Consider the following 24,337-nt stretch of genomic DNA (forward strand, 5'->3'; position numbering starts at 1 on the left):
TTTTCAATTTATTTCCTTGAGGTGGAGTTCTCCATTCCCTTCTGGCCTGTAGAGTTTTCTGTGAGAGTTTCCTGTGAGTTTAATTGGTATTCCTTCATATGTCAGTTGATTTTTGTCACATGCACATTTAAGCATCCTTTCTTTATGCTCAATTGAAGAGAGCTTGATGATCATGTGCCTTGGTGAAGATCACTTTTGGTCAACCCTGTTGGGAGATCTGTGCCCCTCCTGGATGTTGTTTCCCAGTTCCTTCTCTAGATTAGAGAAAATTTCCCTTATTATTTCATTGAATACAGTTCTAAACCTAGCTTCTTCTCTTTCTGCACCTTCTGCGACTCCCATAACTCTTATATTTGGCCTTTTAATAGTGTCTTTCAATTCCTGAATACTTTTTATGGCTTGATCCCGCTCTGCTTCCAGCTTTTTGTTTGCTTCCCCCTGGTGACAGGAAATAGCTTCCAATCCTGAGATTCTTTCTTCTGCCTCCTTCATTCTATTTTGGAGACTCTCCACTGTACTTTTAATTTTTCCACTGTATTCTTCATTTCTGATATATCACCTTTCATTTGATTCGTTTCCAGTGTAATATATTCCTTGAATTCCTTGTGCCTGCTTTACTTGCTTCTCGTTGTTGAAAAGAAGCTTTCTAATGAGTTTTTTGAATTCTGTATCCCCCATTTTCTCAATGTCTTCCTGGGTGAACTCTGAGGTTGGCAAAGGGTTTTGCCCCTTTGCAGGGGAGTCATCAATACTATTCACTGTTCTTTGTCTCTTCTTTTGCTCTTGGTCATTGTACTTCTGATTATCAGATTCTTCTCCTTGGGGCAGGTTTCTAAGTTCTGTGACCCACAGGTCTACAGTTTGATTTTACTTATTGTAATTGGTACACCGCTCTTTGTTTGCAGTCACTTGTGCCACTCTCGTCAGTGAGTTCCAGGTCTGGGTTCTTATGTTAGATTTCCACCATGGTGTCTGTTACCCCAGCTCCTGGCTCACCAGTCTCCACCTCCTGTGATACCATGCTGACGTTGCACCATTGTCTGTACAACCTTTGTCCCACTTCCAGTTGGAGCAGGTCCCGGGATTAGGGAGATACCAGGTGTTCTATACAGCTAGGTTGTTGGTGGTGCTGATCTTGCTGAAACCTGTTGGCTGTTAGGACTGAGGGCCACACGGACCTATTTTGACCCATATGATGCCAGAGTCAGTATTATTTTCCTGTGGGACCAGTGCAATGCACTGAGCTAGAAGTGAGTTCTTGCCAAGCTCAGTGCATGTTTAGCTCACTGCTGGCCCTGCAGTCTTAAATTCTTTGCGACACTATAAGAAATGGCACCTGATGTGCCACTACTAGAGTTCTTGATCTGCTGGCCATCAGGTCTAAGGGCTACTCAGACCTGTCTTGGGTGGAACCTGTAGGATGCCATACTGTTGCAGTTCACTGAGCCAGAAATGAGCTCATTCCTAGCTCCGTGCATGTGTAGTCCTGCTCCCTAGCCTTTGCCTCCTTAAACAAAATGTGGCTTAATTCGACTCTAGGGAGCAGACTTGGCCTGTGAAATCCACCCTTTTCTCGCACTGTTTGTCTGGGACGTGCCACTTTGTCTCTGCTCCTTGTCAAATCAAACAGACCAGCAGGACGAGCAGTTCTTTGTCTGGGTTTACCTCCTGAGCTCCTGTTAAACAACCCTTTCCACCTTGTTGCTGGTGGAGTTCCAGCTGCCAGTGGAGTTCAGATCGCCAGTACTGTACCACCACACCATTGTGTCTGCTGCTTTCCTGTGTCTGTCAGTCTCCAGGTACCCCTTTGCTCTTGTTCTGTCCTCTCCTATTTCCTATTTCTCCTATTCTGCCATCTTGATTCTCTGAGGTGGAGTTCAATTTTTACTCCACTGACCATACCATACCTTCTTTGGCCTTTGCTTCTAATCAGTGCCTACCTGCAGAACCTGATAAAATTCTGCCTGTTTTATAGCTCCTTTCTCCTTTGCTTTTCTTTTCCCACAAACATCAAGTTTGATAAATGGAAGATAATCCCAGGAAGAAGAGAAAAAAATGGAAAGCACAGCCTTCAGCAATGTGAGCACTCACCTATCATTCGACATCCATCCCATTTTCAACAGTAATAAAGATCTTTCATTGTGCAGTTTCCCAAGACTAACAGTAATTTAGAATCCTCAAAGTCATTCCCCATGGTTTAAAGCTCAGAAAGGTTCCTGGAGTCATGACAACCAGAGCTGTGGGTGAACAAGCTCTGAGGAAGCTCCTGCCTCTACTTCCATTTTCACCTTGGATTGGCCATTGGATTAGTACATTGGATGTTCTTTGTTGATCACAGAACATTGCCAAATATAAACAAATAAATAAATAAATAACTACAAGAGCTTAAGAGTTTGCTGTCCATTTTAATAATCTTCCTCTTGTGGTTACTTCCTTCACTACCAATGGCATCAAAGGCTCCACATCTTAGGGAGACGTAATGCCCTAGCCCCTTTCTCCAATTCTGTTGTCATTTCTCTGGCCAGAGAATTCTCCTTCTTTCTGAATTTACCCTGATCTCTGTGCCTCAACTGAGTACTGTCCATCTGGGTCTCTGATCTTCTATACCAGGCTGTACGACCTCAAGGACAGAGTTTTATCAGTGTATCTCCACAGCACCTGACATGAATCTTGCAAAAATTGGTATTTGTTATTCATGAAATGAATCAGTGAAGGACTATATCAGTATCTCAGTTTTCCCCTACTCTTCAGTCTTTTGTATCCCACTTTGCAAGCCAGTAAATCCCTGACATTGATGCCTTCCGAATCTTTTTTTGTTTGAGATTTATTTTTTTGAAAGTCAAGCAATAGAGAGAAGTTCTGTTGGTTCACTCCCAAAATGCCCACAGACAGACAGTTTGGGCATGCCCAAGAAGAAGCCAGGAACTCCATCTGAGTTTCCCTTTTGAGTGTCAGGAACCCAGCCACTTAAGCCGTCACTTGCTGCCTTCCTGATGCAGTAGGAAGAAGCTGGATTGGAAGCTGAGTGCCTGGAACTTGAACCAGGTACTGTGATATGAAATGCAGGGATCTAAAGAGTGCTTTATCTACTAGCATATGTTATTTCCATTTCTTTATTTGGACATCGATCCTTTCCTATTCCTTTCATATTTTCTCTCCAAGATCATTCTTTACTGTTGTTAAAACAGAACTCTGTCCTATCTACACTCTACCTCACCTTCTTCCTTTCCATGACAGTTCTGTTTCTATCCTTGGTACTAATTTATTGTTGTATAACAAATTGCTCAAAAGTTGGTGGCTTTAAAATAAAAAATTCATTATCTCGTGATTTTATAGTTACATTTGGCTCCACGTCTTTCATCAGGGTTCCAGTCAAGCTTTCAATTGAGGTTAGAAGTCTCAACAGGGGGAATCACCTTGAAGCTCAGTTGGGTAGTTGTTGGAAGACCTCAATCTCTTCCTATGTGATCCTCCCCCCAGGGTGGCCTCATAGCATCACAGCTGATCTCCCTCAGACCAACTGACCCAAAAGAGAGCAGGCAAGAGTACTCAGCACAGAAAGCACAGTCATCTAGTGCCTGATCTCAGCATTGATGTCTCATCGCTCCTGTCATGCTGTCTGTTGAGAGAAACAATAAATCCAGTCCGCATTCAGAGGGTGGGGGTTCCAAAGGGGCATGGATATGATGAGACAGAGCTCATTGGCAACTGTCTTGGAATCACTACCACCTATGCCCTCTGGCCCCAGGTGATTCACATTTTCTGATATTAGAAGGTGTCCCTCCAGAAGCTTGCAAAAGTCTCATCCTATTATAGTATGAACTCATCATCTAAATTAAGTTCAAAATTGAGGTTCCTTAACTATAGATGTTTGAGTACAGTTCATCTCCACTTAAAAAAATAAACAGACAAATTTTCTTTCCAACATAAGCAGCATAGAGTGGGAGGTAGAGCAAGAAGACACTGACCTAAGATAACTTCTGTTAACACAGGTATTGAAATGGGTTGGGAAGGAAGCAGATATAAGGATTACATTGATACACACCCTTCTGAAGTCCATTAGAGCAAATGTTAGAAATTTCTCGATTGTCTCAATATGCAGAAATAATTCTCCTGGTTCTTGACTCTTTCCTTCAGGCTCTTTGTTCTGCAGTCTGAGTCCTCCTTTTTTTTTTCCAATGAAAAGTATGTGTGTTTAGAAATCAAATTGTCCAATTCATTATACACATTTTACATTTTCCATATAATTACAAATAATGGAATTACTAAACTGTCTACTACATAATAATACCCCTTTCTCCCATTTCCAGCAAGACTTTCCTCACTTTTTTCAAGCCCTGGCCTTCAATGCCTTTAAAGTCTGAAAATTCTTGAACAATATATTAAGCCACACAATTGCTTCAAGTCTGAAGCATTTAAAAGTAATTTGTAGTGCTCGCTTCGGCAGCACATATACTAAAATTGGAATGATACAGAGAAGATTAGCATGGCCCCTGCGCAAGGATGACACACAAATTCGTGAAGCGTTCCTTATTTTTAAGTAGGACACCAAAGGCAGTAGAAATCGAGACCAAAATAAACAAATGGGACCTCATCAAACTAAGAAGCTTCTGCACAGCTAGAGAAACAATCAACAAAGTAAAAAAGCAACCCACAGAATGGGAGAAGATCTTCGCACACTACATAGGTGATAGAGGGCTAATCTCCAGAGTATACAAAGAATTACAAAACAGCCAAAACACCAAAATAAACAAGCCACTCAAGAACATTTCACAAAGGAACAATCCCAAATGGCAAATAAACATATGAAAAAAATGCTCAAGCTCCCTGGCAATAAGGGAAATCCAAATTAAAACATCAATCAGATACCACCTAACGCCAGTAAGAGTGGCCCACATGAAAAATACCAACAACACTTGCTGGCAAGGTTGCGGCGTGGGGGTGGGGGGAGCCGGGGGGGGGGTGGAGGGGGGAAGGAACCCTACTCCACTGCTGGTGGGGCTGCAGATTGGTACAGCCTCTATGGAAATCAGTATGGAGAATATTCAAACAACTCAAAATCGACATACCAGTATGACCCAGCTATAGCACTCCTAGGACTATATCCAAAAAACTTGTTTTACGAGAAAACAACATGCACTCCTATGTTCATAGCAGCACAATCAGTAATTGCAAAAACATGGAAACAGCCAAAATGCCCATCAGCAGAGGATTGGATAAGAAAGCTATGGTTCATCTACTCCATGGAATACTACTCAGCTGTTAAAAAAAACAAAATGTAGTTCTTTGTGGCCAAATGGCCCAAACTGGAAACCATAATGCTAAGGGAAATGAACCAATCCCAAAAGGTTTGATACCACATGTTTGCCTTAATTTAAGATGATATGATGTTAAGCATAACATGTTATGTTATGGATATTATGTCATATATAGTATATAAACTAAAATTGAACTGTGAATGGGGGGGTCACAGAAAGTGGTTAAGAAATCGCATTTATTTTTAACATGTTGACTGCTCAATATCATGTCAATTAATTCCATAACGATGTTAATTGTTGCAGATGGTATATTACTGCTTTTATTTGACCGGGATGATACTCTGCTGTCTCTGCCCTCAGACCAGAGAGGGTCTACCCAATAAGTAGTTGGACTTGACTGGACTATAAGATGTTGGACTCTATGCTTGGCATATACTTGCAAAGAGGGAATTTCAACTGAACTTGAACTATGGTTATGCAACAAGGTGGAGGAACCCACCATGGGGAGAGTGTGGGGGGAGAATTCCAGATTCTATGTAATTACAACACAATGTAATTAATGAATAAATTTAATAAAAAAATAAATAAAAGTAATTTGTAAAATCAGTTTACTCTCCCAAGTACTTCACTGTGCATATCATTAACTAAAATTTAATATTTTAAAAAATATTTTTTAGATTTTGCTTTGAAGTAAAGTTAATATATAATAAATGCACATATATTAAATGTACTGTTCGGGTTCTGACAGCTCCATACAAGACTGTAACACAAGGCTCCACTGGGTTAAACAAAAACACCGCCACCCAGAATCTTTTTGCGCCAGCTGTAAGTAGTCACCATTCCAAACTGCTCCCTCCAACAGCAGCAACTGTTAATTAATTAATTTTTCCTGTTTTAAAATTTCAAGTACATAAAAGTATATGCATTGGGCCCGGCGGCGTGGCCTAGCAGCTAAAGTCCTCGCCTTGAACACCCCAGGATCCCATATGGGCGCCGGTTCTAATCCCGGCAGCTCCACTTCCCATCCAGCTCCCTGCTTGTGGCCTGGGAAAACAGTCAAGGATGGCCCAAAGCTTTGGGACCCTGCACCCGCGTGGGAGACCTGGAAGAGGTTCCTGGTTCCCGGCTTCGGATCGGCACAGCACCTGCCGTTGCGGCCTACTTGGGGAGTGAATCATTGGACGGAAGATCTTCCTCTCTGTCTCTCCTCCTCTCTGTATATCTGACTTTGTAATAAAATAAAAAAATCTTTAAAAAAAAAAGTATATGCATTATTTTGGAAGACAGAAAACACACACACACGCGCATACACACAGATGTTTTTCCCTCCAGTGATTCCCCACATGACCTCAACGGCCAGGACTAGGCAAGGCAGAGCCAGGAACCTGAAATTCAGTCCTTCTCCAAAACCAGTAACAGAGACCTCAGTGCTTGAGCCACTACCTGCTGCCTTCAAGGATGCACATGATCAGGAAGTTAGAACTGGAAGCAAAACTGGGACACCAAACCAGTCACTGGTGTAGGATGCTAGCATCCCAAGTGTTATCTTGAAATGTCACACCAAATATCCACTCCTGAACATTTGTTGTTTTTTATTTTTCTTGCATAAACACGTAACTTTTGCTGAGTTAATTTTATATAGCCATTGTTACACTGTTTTCCAAAAGGATGGTACCATTTTGCACTATCATTAGTGTATGAAAACTTGGATTACTTTTTATCCTTGTCAAGAGCCATCCATTTTGCAGTTTTATATATTTTCTGTATCTAGTAACTTTTTTTTTTAAAGATTTATTCATTTTATTACAGCCAGATATACACAGAGGAGGAGAAACAGAGAGGAAGATCTTCTGTCTGATGATTCACTCCCCAAGTAGGCCACAACGGGCCCGATGCGTGCCGACCCGAAGCCGGGAACCTGGAACCTCTCCCGGGTCTCCCACACGGGTGCAGGGTCCCAATGCATTGGGCCGTCCTCAACTGCTTTCCCAGGCCACAAGCAGGGAGCTGGATGGGAAGTGGAGCTGCTGGGATTAGAACCGGCGCCCATATGGGATCCTGGGGCGTTCAAGGTGAGGACTTTAGCCACTAGGCCACGCCGCCGGGCCCGTATCTGGTAACTTTTAATGAAGTCTAAAAGAAACCAAAAGCCAGTTCTTAACTTTTTTAATTGTTGTAACAAATGTTTGTTTTCTTATAACATTTTAAATTTAAATCAATTTAAATCTTACATATTTAGTAATCTTATATCTTTTTAAATCAAATACTATCAATGATTTTTTTAGGATTAGTTTATCTATTTGTTTGAAAAGCAGAATTACAGAGAGATGGAGGAACAGACAGAAAGAGAGCTGTCATCTATCCACTGTGTCACTCCTCAAATAGTCACAACGGCCAGAGCTGGACCAGTCCAAAGTCAGGAGTCAGGAACTTTTTCTAGGACTCCCACGTGGGCACAGAGGTCCAAGCACTTGGACAGTCCTCCACTGCTTTCTCAGGTACATTAGCAAGGAGCTGGACGGGAAGAGGAGAAGCCTGGACTTGAACAGGTGTCAGTGAAAAAGTAGCACTCCTCTGCATCACTCTTGCCCTACTTTTTTTCTTTCCTTTTTTTTCCTTAAAGAAAAATCTCAACTTTTCTAGACTGCTTCATTTATTTATTGTCTCACAGTTTACATCACTATTTTTTGATTTATCAATTTCTTTCATAATCTCCTAGCTCCCCAACATAGGATACAATCAAAATCTCTACCACTTGCTTCCTATTTACTCTCCATATATTGTATCCCACACAACACAATGTCAGTGACTTTGGTTAAAATAATTGCTAAGATTACATTATTATGACTGGAAATATTATTTAATGTAGAGAGAAAAAATATGCTATAATCATTCCTTCTTTCTTATATAGGTCTTTATTTTCATGGCATTAATAAATGACTCATTTCTTTATTTTCCTGTCTTGCTGTGTCCCTATTGTTAATTGTTTCCATGTGTTCCAACATTTCTTCCACATGCCCATAGGTAATATTTTCCATATGCTCTGTTACTTTGCTTTTCTGCAGACTTCTGAAACCCATTCTCAATAGGTAACTCTCCAGCCCTACTGAGCAATTGAGACCTCTTAACTGTCATTCTGGGATGCCCTTACAATAACTCTTTGATTGCACTCTTTTTGCTAGATCATATAATTTCCTTAGTCTCAGTTGAGCCCTTAATGCTGGAATACAGCCATCAAAACTGCATAAAGGAAAAATTAGGCCTTAAGTATCCAAAATATCTTTATTCTAACTATATAGTTGATTGGTACTTTGGCTGGGTATAAAAGTCTATTTACAAATAAACATCACTTATAATTTTGGAGGCATCATTCCACTAGACTCTAGTAGCCCTTATTTCTGTTGAGAAGTCTTGACACAGTTATTTTTCCTAATCTTTATTTTGTATGTGTTTATTTTTCTTTCTGTAGGTTTTTAGATCTTCCCTTTGTCTATGATTTTCTAAAAATTCACATTGATGTAAGTTGGGTATTTTTCTGATTTAAATATTTGGAATTTATTTATTTGAAAGGCAGAGCTACAGAGGGAGGAGGAGAGAAATAGAGAGAATCTTTCCATGGATTTGTTCACTCTTCAAACAGTCGCAATGATCAGGTCTGGTCCAGACCAAAGCCAGGAGCCCAGAGCTTCTTCCAGGTGTCTGATATGGGTGTAGGGGTGGGTCCAGGTGCTTGGTCCGTGTTCCACTGTTTTCCCAGACACATTAGCAGGAAGCTATACTGGAAGTGGAGTAGCTGAAACTCAACAGATCCCATAAGGGATTCTGGAATCAGAGGTAGAGGCTTAGCTAGCTATGCCACGACACTACTTCCGACTTTGGAATTTTTTAATTTGGAGTTTCATATTCTAGAAAGTATCCTTTAGTTCTAGAAAGCTTTTCTTGGATTATTTCTTTAATCACTCTTTTATTATTTTATATGACTTATTTCTCTGTGACACCTTTTATAAGAATGTTGATTCTCAGGCTGATTCTCTCATTTTCTTACAATTTTTTTCTTCTATTTGATACCTCTTTATGGAATTCTGCTTAAATCTTCAAGGTTTTCTCTTATGCTTTTATTACAACTTTGTTTTAATGTTTAAATATTTTCTACTTGTTTCTTTTTATTTTTAAATTATTTCTCATGATGCACTCGTATAGGTATACGAATTTTCCCCTCCACCTGCCCTTCCTCCGTTTCCATTCCTTCCCCTGCCAACTATTTTCCCCTTATTATTACAATGGTATAGTGCTTCAGCAACAGTCACAAGTCTAACATTCTGCTATTTAAGTGTATCATGGCATTGTAGGTATAGGCAATGACAGAAAATCTAGTCGCATATTACCAAGATTTATTTAACATTTTAATTGGGAGTCCTCCTTTTATTCAGGAGTATAGATGCATGCTGCAATGTCTCTTCACTTCCAGGTATTTTTTTTAACATCTGGTTCTTGCTTCATGGTAGCAAAATCTTTTATCTCTCTGAGAATATTAATTATAATTGTTTTTTTAAAATTCTCCCATTTCCCTCTGGTTTCATCTTTACGTTGTTTGTTTTGTACTTTCCTTACATGTCTGAGCCTTAGCTGTCTATTCATATTGAAGAGAAGTGCATTAATAAGTTCACAGAGGGGCTGGCGTTGTAACAAAGCTGCCTGTGATGCCAGGATCCCACATAGGTGCCAGTTCAAATTCTGGCTGCTGCACTTCCATTACTGTGCTAGTGTGCCTGGGAAAGCAGCAGAAGAGAGCTCAAGTCTTTGGACCCTGCATTATATGGGAGATCTGGAAGAAGCTCTGGCTGTTGTGGTCATTTGGGGAGTGAACCAACACATGGAATCAATCAATCAATCTCTGTTCTCCATTCTCTCTCTCTCCCTCTACCTCTCTCTCCCCCCTTTTCTCCCTCCCTCCCTCCATGTGTGTGTATATATGTTTCTATAGTTCTGCCCTTCAAATAAATTATCGTTTTTTTTAGTTCATAGAAACCGCTTGTGCACAAAGCTTATTGATTTTTTTAAAGACTTAATTTATTTTTATTGGAAAGTCAGATTTACAGAGAGGAGGAGAGACAGAAAGATCTTCCATCTGCTGGTCCAGTTCCCAAGTGGCTGCGATGGCCAGAGCTGAGCTGATCCGAGGCCAGGGGCCAGGAGCTTCTTCTGGGTCTCCCACATGGACACAGGGTCCCCAGATTTGGGCCATCCTGGCTTTCCTAGACCACAAGCATATTAGGAGAAATGCATATTAGGGGAAAAATAAGTATGTATGGATTTAAAAAATTTTGCGCTAAAATAAACTTTTCTTTCAATTCTGTTTTTCACAAATTTTTTTGGAAGCCAGCTCATGTGATTGTTCATACTTTGTGTTTAAGATTACTACATTTCAAATCAAGAAGCATTACTAATCAACTGTCAGAGTCATATAGTGTTGCAACTGGTTTCCAGAAACAGTAAGCAGACCTCAATCCCTATATCATCTTCTATGGTATCTCTGAGTAAACATCAGCATTGGTAAAGCTGCTGACTAAATGTAAGAATGCTCAATGCTGTGCATTTAGATTTCTCCAGGCTGCTATCTCACTTGTATGGACATGGACCCCATTATGCTGACCAGCTAAGGGAACTGGTACCAGAAAACAAATGTATGACATTTCCTTTAGGAACATCTAAGAATGTGAAGTTCACACTTAAACCTGATTTGTAATCTGCAGAATGCTATTCTCTTTTTTCCTAAACATGTTTCATTTTCATTTTTGCTTAATAATTAAAGTGCTAATATCCTTGTAACTGAGCTCATTTCTAGAATTCTGTTTGAATTCATTGGTTCTGTCAACAGGAGGAATAAAACCAGAATGTTGAATATACTCCTAGAAAGCATCTGTTGGGCTAAAATAAGAAAATGTAATAGTTTTCTAAATCTGCCTCACCAAAGCTTTGATGCTGGTAAAGAGACACTGCAGAGTAGCATAAGGCTTCTGCTAAGCATGTTCAGGCCTTTGCCTGAGGAACCCTGGCTCAGTGATGACCTGCTCTGTAACTGGACTCTTTTGGCCATCTGGCAGCTTCTGTGACTTATTAGGGGCCACAGCCCAGTTTCAGATTGGCACGTAGCAGCATCAAATTGGCATGTAGCAACATCCCCGAGACAGCTTAGCTTTCTAAATGAAAAAATCATACTATCTTTCTTTTCTTTAGCTATGATGCAATTGGTCTTTGTAGATTTTTGGTTTTAATTGGGAAGAAGCTAAAATTTCAACATCCCCATGTTATTTTAATCCTGACCCTTTGAAGTCTGTCTCCAATAACTGCAATAGTCTAGAAACTGCTGATCCCTGGCCCAATGTCTTGAAGAAATTATGTAGCATTCTATCTTTCTCTGACTTCAGGCCATAGGCATTCTTAATCTGCAGGCTGTCTGCAAGCTTTCATAGAAAGATTTATCTATGATCATTTTAAAGACAGCCCAGTGGAGACAGGATCACTCACTCTAGTTAGCAATTTACCAACTTAAAACTAGAGTGTTCTCTAGTTCTAATAGAAAATCAAGAGAAAACTCAGAATAAATTACACTTATATTTTAAATCTCCTTTGGAAGCCTGTTTGCAAATGTTGCATAAAAGCACAGGAAACATTTTATATTCCTGCTTATGATTAATAAATATGGAATCTGAGGCATTCTATTTTATAAGCCAAGATCTTAGTCCAAATTTCCTGTTCTTTTTTTTTTTAAACATGAAGAAAAAAAACCCTCAGGGTAAAAATAGCCCTACACTGTAGGATCCTCAGGGGTCATTGCATCAGGCCAAACAGATGATTCTGGCTGCCATGGTGCTGAGAGCCGTTATCAGACTGTTACAGAGACATTCATTTTGGAAACTCTTTTAAAAATACATTTTGTTCTGCTGATTTTGTAAAAGCATACATAAATATATCCTATGTTAGATTTTCCTTGCTTATTGAAAAGAGGAAAGGAATGACTAGCATGGTGAATTTGAAACATGGGCTGACACACATGGAGAACTCCACTCCATCAAAATTTATCTTACCACATTTTAATTTTTTTAAGACTTTATTTATTTTTATTGGGAAGGCAGATATACAGAGAGGAGGAGAGACAGAGAGGAAGATCTTCCGTCTGATAGTTCACTCCCCAAGTGACCGCAACGGCTAGAGCTGAGCCAATCCGAAGCCAGGAGCCAGGATCTCTTCTGGGTCTCCCACGCGAGTGCAGGGTCCCAAGGCTTTGGGTTGTCCTCAACTGCTTTCCCAGGCCACAAGCAGGGAGCTGGATGGGAAGCGGGGCTGCCGGGATTAGAACTGGTGCCCATATGGGATCCTGGTGCTTGCAAGGGAAAGACTTTAATCACTATGCTATGGCGCCAGGCCCACATTTTAATTTTAATCACACACATATATATATATATATATATATATATATATATATATATATATGTATATATCTTTGCTCCCTTTCCCCCTTTTTTTTTTACAACACTGGCCATTTTCTTCAAACTTTACTACCCTGCATATACAAAGTACACATACATATCCACTCAAATAAGTTCGTCCTTGTTCAAAGATGCTCTGGTATTAAGTCATCTGCACTATTTTACTTTGAGATACTCTCAGTTTATTCCCTGCATAATAAGTTACAGTGGATCCTTCAACATCTCCTTCTGTCAAATACTTTCTGTGAAATACTCTGAAGAAAAGATGTGTGGCAGAAAGTACTTTGGGTTTCATACCATTAATACACATTTCATTGTATAGAAAACAAAGTTCTCTCATTTATGGATTTTTCTTCTTCTTTTTTTTCTTTGTAGCCTAAAGAGTGTTTCTTAATTCAACCAAAGACAACAAAAGAGGGTGGCACCAAGACTAAGAAGAGGAGAAAGGTATGGCCCAATGCCTTCCATCATATTTTTATAAATCATACTTTGATGAAATGACTATTGTAATCTCGTTAGAGACATAGAAATTGTGAGAATCAGTGAGGTTTGGTGACTTTCCCTAAGGTACCTAGTAATAAGTGTGTCTAGCAAAGCCTATAAATCTATAAATCCTTTGACTCCTATTTCAGCATTGCGGAGCACCACACGTCTTTGTTGGCCACTGTGATTTCACCGGGGATCAATTCTAATTCTAATACTAATTAGACATGGTTTCTAATTCTAGAAGGAACCCAGAACTAACCTTCCCCCGGCCCCTCTTGCTCTGTCCAAGAAAAGAAACTTACCAACCTTTTGTTTCTACTTGTTTCAGTTGTTAAGATCCAGTACCTTTAAGTATTAATTAAAAGAAAATAATAAGCAGATGAAGGTAGTACAAGGCATTTCTGACTCTAATTTGAAGCCATAAGGTCAAAGCTCTGCTTTGTTCTAGTACTTGACTGGGCTTGGGGAAGACTGCTCTTCCTCCGCAACCCTTTTTTACAGCTCGGCCTTGAAGAAACTATGGTTAGCTTTCAGCTCGCACCACTGCTATGAAAACAGCAGTATAATTCTCTGCTTGCCAAGCAAGGCCCACTGCTGAAGTCAGCAAAGGAAATATGATTGGGTTTAGAGGAAAGAAGAGGGACTCAAAGCAGTTCCTTAACGGCAGCCTTTCACAGTGTGTGTGCCTTTGTTTTCTTTTCTCGCAAATGGCCAAATAGGAAAATAGGAGAAGCCAAATTGGCTGAGGTTTGGCAAAACCTTGAAGAAGTGACTTAGACTTCTCTTTGATAGTTTGTACATTAAAGCCCTTTGAGAGTGTTAAGTTATGGTGACTCAAGGTCAGAACTTGAGTGAGTTTACTCTTGGCTGAGGTCATACTAAAATGCACCCACTGATGACATACTTTTGAGAGCTAATTCCTTTGACAGACCTTGATCATTCCTGGCACTGGCATGTAAATGAGGGCATTGTAGAAAGGGAAAAAGGCAGGGAGGAGTGCGCCTTTAGGGGTGCATTTGAAGGAAGTAAGGAGGGACGTGTATGATGAAAATTAAACATTTTTTGCAACTAATACATTATAGATATCTAATAAATGCTGCACACAATAATTCAAATAAAAAAAGGATGCTGGGAGGCTTTTCCTGTAACTATTCTCTCCGTGGGACCATTTTAAGACTCATCAGTCCCCCAAAGCTTGAGATTAGGGAGTGTAAATTCCCCCTTTCCAGTAGGCTTTTGTGCTTTGATTATTCCTGCGGGATTCACGCTGATGCCCAAAGTCCAAACTGAGAACTAAGGCCTCAAAAATCAGATTACGTGAAAAATTCTCAGGCTACTCTTCCAGTAACACAAATCATCTAAAACCTAAGAAGAATTTTCCATAGCAACACAATTGCTTAACTTTTAACAGAAAATATTACCCTACGATGGAGACTTCTACAGAAATTTCAATTCACCCAAAAGTCCTGGACCAGGAGTTTCAAAGAATTTTTCAAATCATATGTTCGCTTTTCAAAGGAGTAATTCTAAACCAGAATATTGAACAGGATCTTCAAGAGTTTCATGTAGAAGTGACATTCACACTTGGTTCTTTCCAAAAGCTATACCCATTGTAAACACCAGAGAAATTAATCTATCTGTAGGCAACTGCTAAAATAATTTATTTTTTCATTTATCTTCCTGTTCATATCTTAGAAGAAAATCACTGATATTCTTGCAAAATCAGAGCCCAAGCCAGGCACACCTGAAGATCTACAGAAGCTGATGAAGGACTATTACAGCAGCATTCGCTCGGTGATTGAATTAGAAGAACTGAACTTACCAGGTATCACCTTTAATTTTCCCCAAAAAAAGAGTAAATTTTGTAAAAGTACTTTCAAAAGTCAATGGAAAATGAAGTAAGAAGTAATGTCATGTTTTCATGGGATCTTCATAAAGTGTATGAAGACCTGCATAGATTTCAAAAACTTTTGAAGCAAAATTATCTTCTAATTTCATTTTTAATGAACTTTCTGAAGTCCCTCCATTGTTATGGGTAGGGACCTCAGACAGTGAATCAGTAAATAAATGCTTTTTTTTTTCAATGTGCTGAACTTCTTGACTTAACAAGTGGTTTTGCTTAGGGCTTTTTTTTTTTTTTTTCTTAATCAGAGTTATAGAAGGAGAGAGAGAATCTTTCTTCCACTGGTTCACTTCCCAAATGGCCACAATGGTTATTGTTGGACCAGGCTGAACACAGGAGCCAGGAGCTTCATCTGGGTCTCCCACATCTGAAATCCCATTTTTCTGCTGCTTTTCCAGGCCATCAGCAGGGAAGTGGGATGAAAGTGAAGAAACCAGGATACAAACCATTGCTAGTTTGGGATGTTGTCATCAACGCCCCTCCCCCTGAACATAATTTTAACTACCAGTAATTTGTTCATTAAAATGTGAAGCAGTAACTGTTAAATATTTTTATGAAGATTTATTTATTTTATTTAACAGCCAGAATTACTGAGAGAGAGGGAGTGATGGGTAGAGAGCTTTCATCTGCTTGTTCACTCCCAAAATGAGTTCTAAGTCAGAGCTGTACCAGTCCCAAGCTGGGAGCCAAGAGCTTCTTCCAAGTCTTCCATATGGGTACAGGGGCCCAAGGACCTGAGCCACCCTCCACTGCTTTCCCAGGCCATTAGCAGGAAATTGTATCAGAAGTAGGGCAGTCATGATACAAACCAATGCCATATGAAATGCCAGCATTTACAGGCAGAGGGTCAGTTTGTTATGCCACTGCACCACATTGTAAGATTTGTAATTATGTTTTCTTTTTCTTTTAAAATTGTTGGATATCCTTTTTTGTTCTTCTAGTAGACTGTAAAGATTTAGAATCCCTAATGATAATATAAGTTAAAATAAAGCTAAAACACACATTTAGAGGCATGCATGTGGGACCAGCATTTGTTATATTAGGTAAGGCACCGCTTGGGACACCCCCATCGCATCCTGCAGTGCCTGGCTTCGAGTCCCAGCTCTGAGCTTGGTTCTAGCTTCCTCTAATGCAAACCCTGGGAGGCAGCTGTGACAGCTCAAGTAGTTGGGTCTCCTTTCCCTCATCGGAAACCTGGGTTGAGTTCATGATTCCTGATTTCACCCTGGCCCAGCCCTGGTTGGTTCACCAGGTAATGAGAAATCTCTGTGTCTTCCTCTCTCCTCCCACCCTCCTACCTCTCTAATAAGTAAAAGTTTAAACATATACTTATGAGAGCTATATTATGGCATGGCTTTTGGTAAAAGCAAGGCCTACAATTGCCAATATTTAATATGGACGCTGATTAGCCTCCCAGCTGCTCCACTCCTGATTTCCAATCCAGCTGAGTGCTAGTGGCCTAGGAAAAGCAACGGAAAAGGCCCTGCTGCCCACATGGGAAACATGAATAAAGCTCCTGGCTTCAGCTTGGCTCAGCTCTGGCAGTTTAGGCAGTCTAGGCAGTCTGGGGAGTGAACCAAAAGATGGACAATCTCTTTTTCTCCATACTGCTTTCAAATAGAAATTTTTTTGAATGCAAAAGTTGATTTACTCAAAGTTAAAGGTAATTTGATTTCCTTTTTCCATTACAAACATGCTTTCTAGAAGCTTGAGAAGCTGTAAAGCAGTTGGTTCCCTGGACTTTTATAATTCTTTTGTGATATTCTTTCCTTTATTTTTTTTAGAAGTGCACAGATTGGACTGTAAGCCATGAATACCTGTCTGTTTCTTTAAAAAAAAAAAAACCTGACCTGTAGGGAATTGAAAGGATTCATTTTCACATGAGCAAGGACTGGAGTTTGAAGCTCACTGAGCCCAGACGCGTCCCAGAGCAGTTGGAAAATATTCCCCTCAGTATACCAGTGTGGGAGGCATGCCCACACTTCACTGTCACAGGAATCAAAGACCACAACAGGGTGATTCCTCTTTTTAGCTGAAGTTTGGGGTGGATTGTAACTCAGTGATCAGTTGTGTTAGGGCATAACCTTGAACTTAGCAAGGAGTTGTGAGTTGACTGGACCACCATTACTCTGTAACCTTGTGGAACATTGTAAACCTTGATTTCTCTAGAAGTAGAGACTTCAAGGTCACAACAACCTTTAAGAAGCCTTTTGCGGGCCCAGCGCGATAGCATAGTGGTTAAAGTCCTCACCTTGCAAGCACCAGGATCCCATATGGGCACGCACCAGTTTCCATCCAGCTCCCTGCTTGTGGCCTGGGAAAGCAGTTGAGGACAACCTAAAGCCTTGGGACCCTGCACTCGCGTGGGAGACCCAGAAGAGATCCTGGCTCCTGGCTTCGGATTGGCTCAGCTCTAGCCGTTGCGGTCACTTGGGGAGTGAACTATCAGACGGAAGATCTTCCTCTCTGTCTCTCCTCCTTTCTGTATATCTGTCTTCCCAATGAAAATAAATAAAAATCTTTAAAAAAAAAAAAAGAACCCATTTGCATTCCTTAGTGAGTTTGTGTTGTGGTATTTTTTTTTTTTTCCTTTTTAAGATGTATCAGATCTACAGAGAGAAGGAGAGACAGAAAGATCTTCCATTACTGGTTCATTATCCAAGTGGCCACAATGGCCAGAGCTGAGCCGATCCAAAGCCAGGAGCCTCCCTTGGGTCTCCCATGTGGGTACAGGGGCTCACAGCTTTGGGCCATCCTCTACTGCTTTGCCAGGCCACAAGCAGGGCCTGGATGTGAAGTGCAGCAGCCAGGACATGAGCCAGTTCCCGTATAGGATCCCAGTACTTGCAAGACGAGAATTTAGTCATAAAGTGCTGGGCCCTTTGGGCTTTTTTTGGGAGGAGGGGGGCTCATTAGTACAGTTAAGTGAGAATGTGTGGCCATTAGTTAGTTTAAGGAAGAGGGAAAGTATGTGGAAATACTATTATAGCCCAACAGAACAGATTTGCATTCTCAGTTAAGAAAGGAGGGCATTGTGAAACATGATCAACTGAGGCATCATAGGAAGGTTTAGGAGGAAAGGCCCTGGTCACACACTGATGAGATCAAGGACAGAGGAAGTCGGCTATGTGAGTTAAGTGAATGGGCTCAAAAAGTAGCATATATAGTTGCACATACATACATATGTAATGGATATAAATACTAAAATATTGTTCCTGTTTAGTTGAGAGTGTAACTTGGTTTTGATTTGAGTTTGTTTGTGTCTGTAGGGCAGGAACAGTCTTTTCAATTAATATTGTGCACTGCACATTGTTAATATCATGCACATGGCCACTTACTTAATTAGGGTTTGAGGCCAGAGTCATCTGGAGCTAATTAACCTCCCTGCTGACTCCTGAGAGCTGCCGTGTGGTTTAGATCAGTGGTTCCTGAAAATGCCAGTAGGCTTAGAAGCATTCAGATTACCCAGGAACCTCTTTCAAAAGCAGATCCACAAGCCCACTCACAAGGGATTCTGACTCATTGTGCAAAAGAGAGTCCATCCCAAGATCTGTGTTGTTTATAAAGCTCTTCAGGTGAATCTGGTCATATACAGGCTTGAGAAATTGCAATTGGAAATGCCATCAAAGCTCCCATAAGGAGTTCAAGAAGCAGCAGTGCGGAAGTGAATCACCTACATAATCAAATTTGATTTGATTTAAAAGTGTACTACTTCATGTTGTTTATATGTTAAGTTTACTACTTAATATGTTGTTTTTTGAACAAATTTTTCCTTATAGAACAAAGTTTCCTGATACCCTAGATGTTTTTCATTTTTAAATTTTTACAATTTTTCATTTTCAGTTTATTTGAAAGAGTAACTGACAGTGATCTCCCACCTGCTGGTTTACTCCCCAGATGCCCACACTAGACAACGCAGGGCCAGGCTGAAAGCGGGGGACTGTAAGGCCAGGTCTTCCACAAGGGTGCTGCTTCCTAGGGTGCACATCAAGAGGAAGGGGGAACCAGGAGTGTAGTGGGACTTGAGCCCAGGCACTCCAGGATTGGATTGTGGGCATCCCAGGTGGTGTCCTCACCACTGCTCCGAATGTTCAACCCAGTGTTGCTTCTTATACATCTCAGTTTCACAGTTAATACTAAATAGTCACTAAAAATCATGGTCATATTGATTGGCAAGACCCCTTTTTCCTTTTAATGTGCTTTTTTTATGCTGTTCTGTTGTATTTCAATAAATTATTCCCAATTTTCTCCAATTCACGCTCTATTTTTCCTTCCTCATAGGTATTCTATTAATTCACGCTTTAAAATGTGTGGGCATCCTTGTAAAATATGTCATGTTGCATATGCATATCTATTTTAAAATGTTTTCTAAGTGGTGTACTGATCTCATTCTTCATCAGATACTTCTAGCTCTGCCTACGTAACTTGATGCACGTCTGGTTCATGGCTCCTAAATGCTGCATAGAAGTCTTGCATTTGCATCTACCACATATTACTCATTCACTTGTTCAGTTACAGACACCTGGGTTGTTTCCTGCGTCCTGGGGTGACAAATGAAGCCAGGATAAATACCCTTATGTATACATCTGTAAAGACTGCGCAAGAATGTCCTTCCATTATTTACTAAGAAATTAAATTATGGAGTCATAGGGTACATTCATTTTAATATTACTACTTTCCAGAATTCCTATTACCAATTTACACGCCCACCTACAGTTCATAAGAGTTCTCATCACTTTACATTCCCAATATCACTGTACATGTTTCTGACATGTGCCATCACAATAAGTATATATTATCTCATCACTGTACTGATTTGCACTTCTTTAATCACTAGTGGGTTTAACCTTCTTTCTATAAATGTGTTAGTCATATTGCTTTGCCTATTGCCAATCTGTGAATATGAAAAATAAAGGTGTTTGACTTGTTCACTGAATGACATAACCAATTTCTCTATTTCACTACTCTAAAATGATTGGCAGCTTCAGTGTTGCTATTAGTTAAATTATTAGATTGTACCATAATATATTGAGTCCTCAATTCACCAACTTATTCAGAAATCCTTCATTCACATTGAATTTATCTTGATTGTGTGTAAATTTGCAAAAATGACTACAAAAATATATTTCCCATGTTTCTAGATTCTTGTTTCCTCAAGGCCAATGATTTGACTCACAGTCTTTCATCATACCTAAAAGAAAGTAAGTAAACTCCAATTTTTGAAAAACTTTTTTCAATGTATTATAACAAGGTCTGTTTCTTTAAAATTAAAATTTTTAAAGTTACTTTCAAATGTTTCCACTTTAAATGGATTTTTAAATGGAACAATGTTTTTAAGTCTGTTAATATTGACTTATAATTTAATTTTTTCTTGTTTTTGCTGTGACTTTGGGAGTTGTGTGGTGGTATTTTTGTTTTACAACACATCAGAAACATTCATCTACGAATCTAGAGAATAGTGCTGTACTTCCAGGCTCTTTCTTAATTTTCTGTTTAAACTGGGATAAGTTACTGAGTACTCTACTGTACTTGAATCAGTTATCTGAACTAATTCTGAACTAACAAAGAAGTTGGACTCTGTGGTCTCCATTCAAGCTTTGATATGCTGAAATTCACATGTCAATTGAAATTGATTTTCCAATTTGTGCAGTGTATAACCAAAAATAACTAGATTTTTTTCATGCCAAGTGGTGGATTATTTGTGGCCAGCAGTGAAATATTTCAGTGTAGAAATCAACATTTTTCTATCAGACTATAAGTAATTGTGATGATACACAACCTGAGTTCATAAACTTTTCTCAGCATCTAATTCTGCAACAGTAAATCTACATAATGATAGAATAAAGTTCACTGGATTATGAAACTGGAAGGGAAGATATATGTAAAGCATTTAGCATAATGTCTGCTATATAAACGTCAGTTCTACTTTATATTTTATGCTGAGCATCTTAAAATTTAACATTATTGAATCAAAACTCTTTTCCTATTCCATTCAAGCATGAAATATAAATTAAAATACAGAAAATGTATTATTCCATTCTTTTTACTTGGTTTTAAAACTAGTTACATTTAGCTACCTGGTATATAGTTTCTGTTGAAGGTTAATGGTATTTCATTTCAATTTTAGTATCTAAAATAACCAGATAACAGAATTATTATTAAAATAGAATTATATATTTAATTTAAATACTAACAAAGAAATAATTGAAGAACACTCAACTCTCAGGGCACTATTTTGCTATATTTAGAGTACTTTTTTGGTGGTCTTTTTTTTTTTTTTTTCCAGTTTGTCCTAAGTGGGTAAAACTTCGGAAAAACCACAGTGAGAAGAAATCCGTCCTAATGCTGATCATCTGCAGCTCTGCCATCCGCACCCTGGAGCTCATCAGGTTAGAAGTGTCACCTGGTCTGTGTCATAAACGTTTTCTGATTAACTAATACATGCCAAGCTGGCATGTTCCATTGTCTCAGAGATATCAATGAACAAAACAGACAGAGCCCCTAGCCTCATGGAATTGATAATCAGCGGAGGGGACAGATAACAAGCACGTACAGATGATCTCTGACTAATAATGACTAATGGACTTGTTTTGTTTTGTTTAGTTTAGGATGATGTAAAAGCAATATGCATTTAGGAGGAGCTATATGTTAAGCCACATGATATATTCAATACGTTATTATGAAACAGGCTTTGTATTGAGTGATTCTGCATAACTGTAGCTCTGTGTACAAAGGCACTTCAGAAAATGTGAGAAAATGAAATTAAAAGATGCTTTGCATTTTCTATGAATATTTACAAGCCCTCTGAAACTGTTCCGGACACATTTAAGGTAGATCATATTGTAAGTCGAGCAGCACAAACAGCATCTATAAATACACGTTATAAATGTCAGGTATAGTGCTAAATTATGTAAAGACAAAAAAAGCAAGGCTAAGGGACAGAGGAGATGTGGGCTACTTTAAAAAGGTGGTTATAAAAATCTTCTCTAAAGAGATGGCATTGAGGAGGGACTTGAACGAAGTGACCAGATGGAGAGTATCCTTATGAAGAGATTGGTAAGCACAAAAGACTAAGACGAGATACCCATTCTGAGTAGAGGAGTCCAGTGACCTGAACTCCCATTTGAAAAGATTGCTTTGGCTGCTGTTTGGGGATTGCACATTGCGGAGAGTGAGGGTAAAAGCAGAGAGACCAATCTAAACCTGCCAGTAACAAGGGAAACGGAAGATCTTTCTACCTTCTTAGAGTCAAGTGACAAAACTCTATATAAAACATCACATAAGGGACACAAAAGATACTGAACCAACTTAGAAATGTATGCCTTAAGCAGGGTAACTCAATGAAGTAAAGATCTCTGCTTTGGACAATCTAGAAATTTCATAAATACCCAGTATTTTTAAATTATTTTTTAAATCTAGATAAGCTAATTCTAAATTCATATGGGAAAGTACACAACTAAAACTAGGCAGGAAAAGTCTCAAAAGGGAATGTGATAAGCAGGTACCATTCTCAGGTTACAAGTGTGTGCAGCTGAGATCAGATCAGTGCAGTAGAAAGGAAAGGTCATAATGACCCCCAATACAGATGAAAATGCAGCCTCTGCTTAAGGTGATGCATCAGAAATCAGTCCAAAAAGATGGATTCTTTAATAAATAGGATTACAACAATGGGGTAACCACCTGGGGGAAAATGAACTGATTTCACTTCTTACTCCAAGATAAATTCCAAATGGATCAAAATTTTAAATATCAAAATTATATTCTAAAGATAATTTGTCAGTGATTTAAGAGCTTTCACATTCTTTCTCATTTGTTTTATTTCTGTACAATAAACAATAACACTTCCATTGAGTTGAAGCTAACATTCACATTTCATTGAAGAGCTCTCAGAGTAAGATGGGACTTGACTGGGACTAGCCCAGGCTCTGGGTCAGACATAAGGCAAAACAGGAAAATCCAAGTCATGCAGCAAAACGAAGGTGATCAAATAGACCAAGGTGCAAACTTAGACACTAGGCAGATACTCAGATGTTATGCTGAACAAACTAGTCTAATCAGAAATTTAGGAGAGCTGTTGTTAAACTTCCATAGTCCTGCAAACCCTCCTTCCCCCAACCTAGCATACACTTTAAGTTGTAACAAATAGCCTTCCAACAAAATGAGCGTTTCTTTCCACTCTTTTTTTTTTTTTTTTTGGCTTATTTTTTCTTTTTTAAAATTTTATTTTATTTTTATTTAATTAATTACATTGCATTATGTGACACAGTTTTATAGGTACTGGGATTCCCCCCACACCTGCCCAAACCCTCCCCCCATGGTGGATTCCTCCTCCTTGTTGCAATACCACAGTTCAAGATCAGTTGAGATTCTTTCATTGCAAGCATATACCAAGCACAGAGTCCAGCATCTTATTGTCCAAATTCAACGGCTTGTTGGGGAGACCATCTCTGGTCTGAAGGTAGAGCTGGCAAAATATCATCCCTATCAATTAAAAGCCCTGATATAACATCAGCAACAATTTATAATGTTATGGAATTAATTGACATAGTATTGAGTAACCAACATGGTTAAAAAAAAATGCAAGTTCTTTACCACATCCTGTGACTCCTTCATTGACATTTCAATTTTAGTTCATACACGACCGGGTTCTATACACCATAAAATGGCTATAGATTACTATTCAGCAGTCTTGTGTCTGTTTACATTATAGTATTTAGCATTATGTAGCGTTAAAGCATAATTTTGCTGAACTTGGCTTTTTTTTTTCTTAATTCTGTTCCAGCATGACTGATTTCCAAACCTTGAACTTCTGGGCAGCTGTGCTCGCTGCTCCTAAAGTCAGAGGCCCTCCTAGTGACTTCTCACTGCCTTAGAAACTGCCACCACAGAACTCATTTCAGACTCAAGCAGTAATGCCAAAGAGCCTGACCTGGACGTGGCCTTGTAAAAACAAACTGTCAAATTGATTGGAGCTTTGTACATAAATTCCTTTCTGCGCGGCATAAAAGCACTATGTTGTCACATTTACTTTACCAGAATCTCATTTTTGTGTCCCCAACAATATTATGATCTATTTAAAGGTTAGGTGATTTGCAGAAGGTGGTTTCTGAGCAAGCACAAAGAGCCCTATTCATAAAGACTAATGTTTAATAAATCTAACTTTTGGGGAGCCGGCATTGTGGTGCAGTGGGTAAGGCCAC

General features: G+C 39.3%; 1 protein-coding gene and 1 non-coding gene across 4 annotated transcripts in view; both read left to right on the top strand.

Moving 5' to 3' along the window:
- CMSS1 (cms1 ribosomal small subunit homolog) overlaps nt 1-24,337 on the top strand; it is a 354,605-nt gene that overhangs the window by 320,736 nt on the left and 9,532 nt on the right. For all 3 annotated transcript variants that reach the window (XM_004593230.3, XM_058661791.1, XM_058661793.1), the window contains 4 exons: nt 13,124-13,195; nt 14,930-15,059; nt 20,279-20,338; nt 21,424-21,526. In XM_004593230.3, the coding sequence (XP_004593287.2) occupies nt 13,124-13,195; nt 14,930-15,059; nt 20,279-20,338; nt 21,424-21,526 (365 nt within the window). The remainder of the gene's footprint in view (nt 1-13,123; nt 13,196-14,929; nt 15,060-20,278; nt 20,339-21,423; nt 21,527-24,337) is intronic.
- On the top strand, nt 4,432-4,538 carry LOC131479947 (U6 spliceosomal RNA). Its single transcript, XR_009245194.1, has one exon. It is a non-coding gene; the product is annotated as a U6 spliceosomal RNA (small nuclear RNA).

The sequence above is a fragment of the Ochotona princeps genome, chromosome 3, assembly GCF_030435755.1.
Source record: "Ochotona princeps isolate mOchPri1 chromosome 3, mOchPri1.hap1, whole genome shotgun sequence".
NCBI classification, from domain to species: Eukaryota; Metazoa; Chordata; class Mammalia; order Lagomorpha; family Ochotonidae; genus Ochotona; species Ochotona princeps.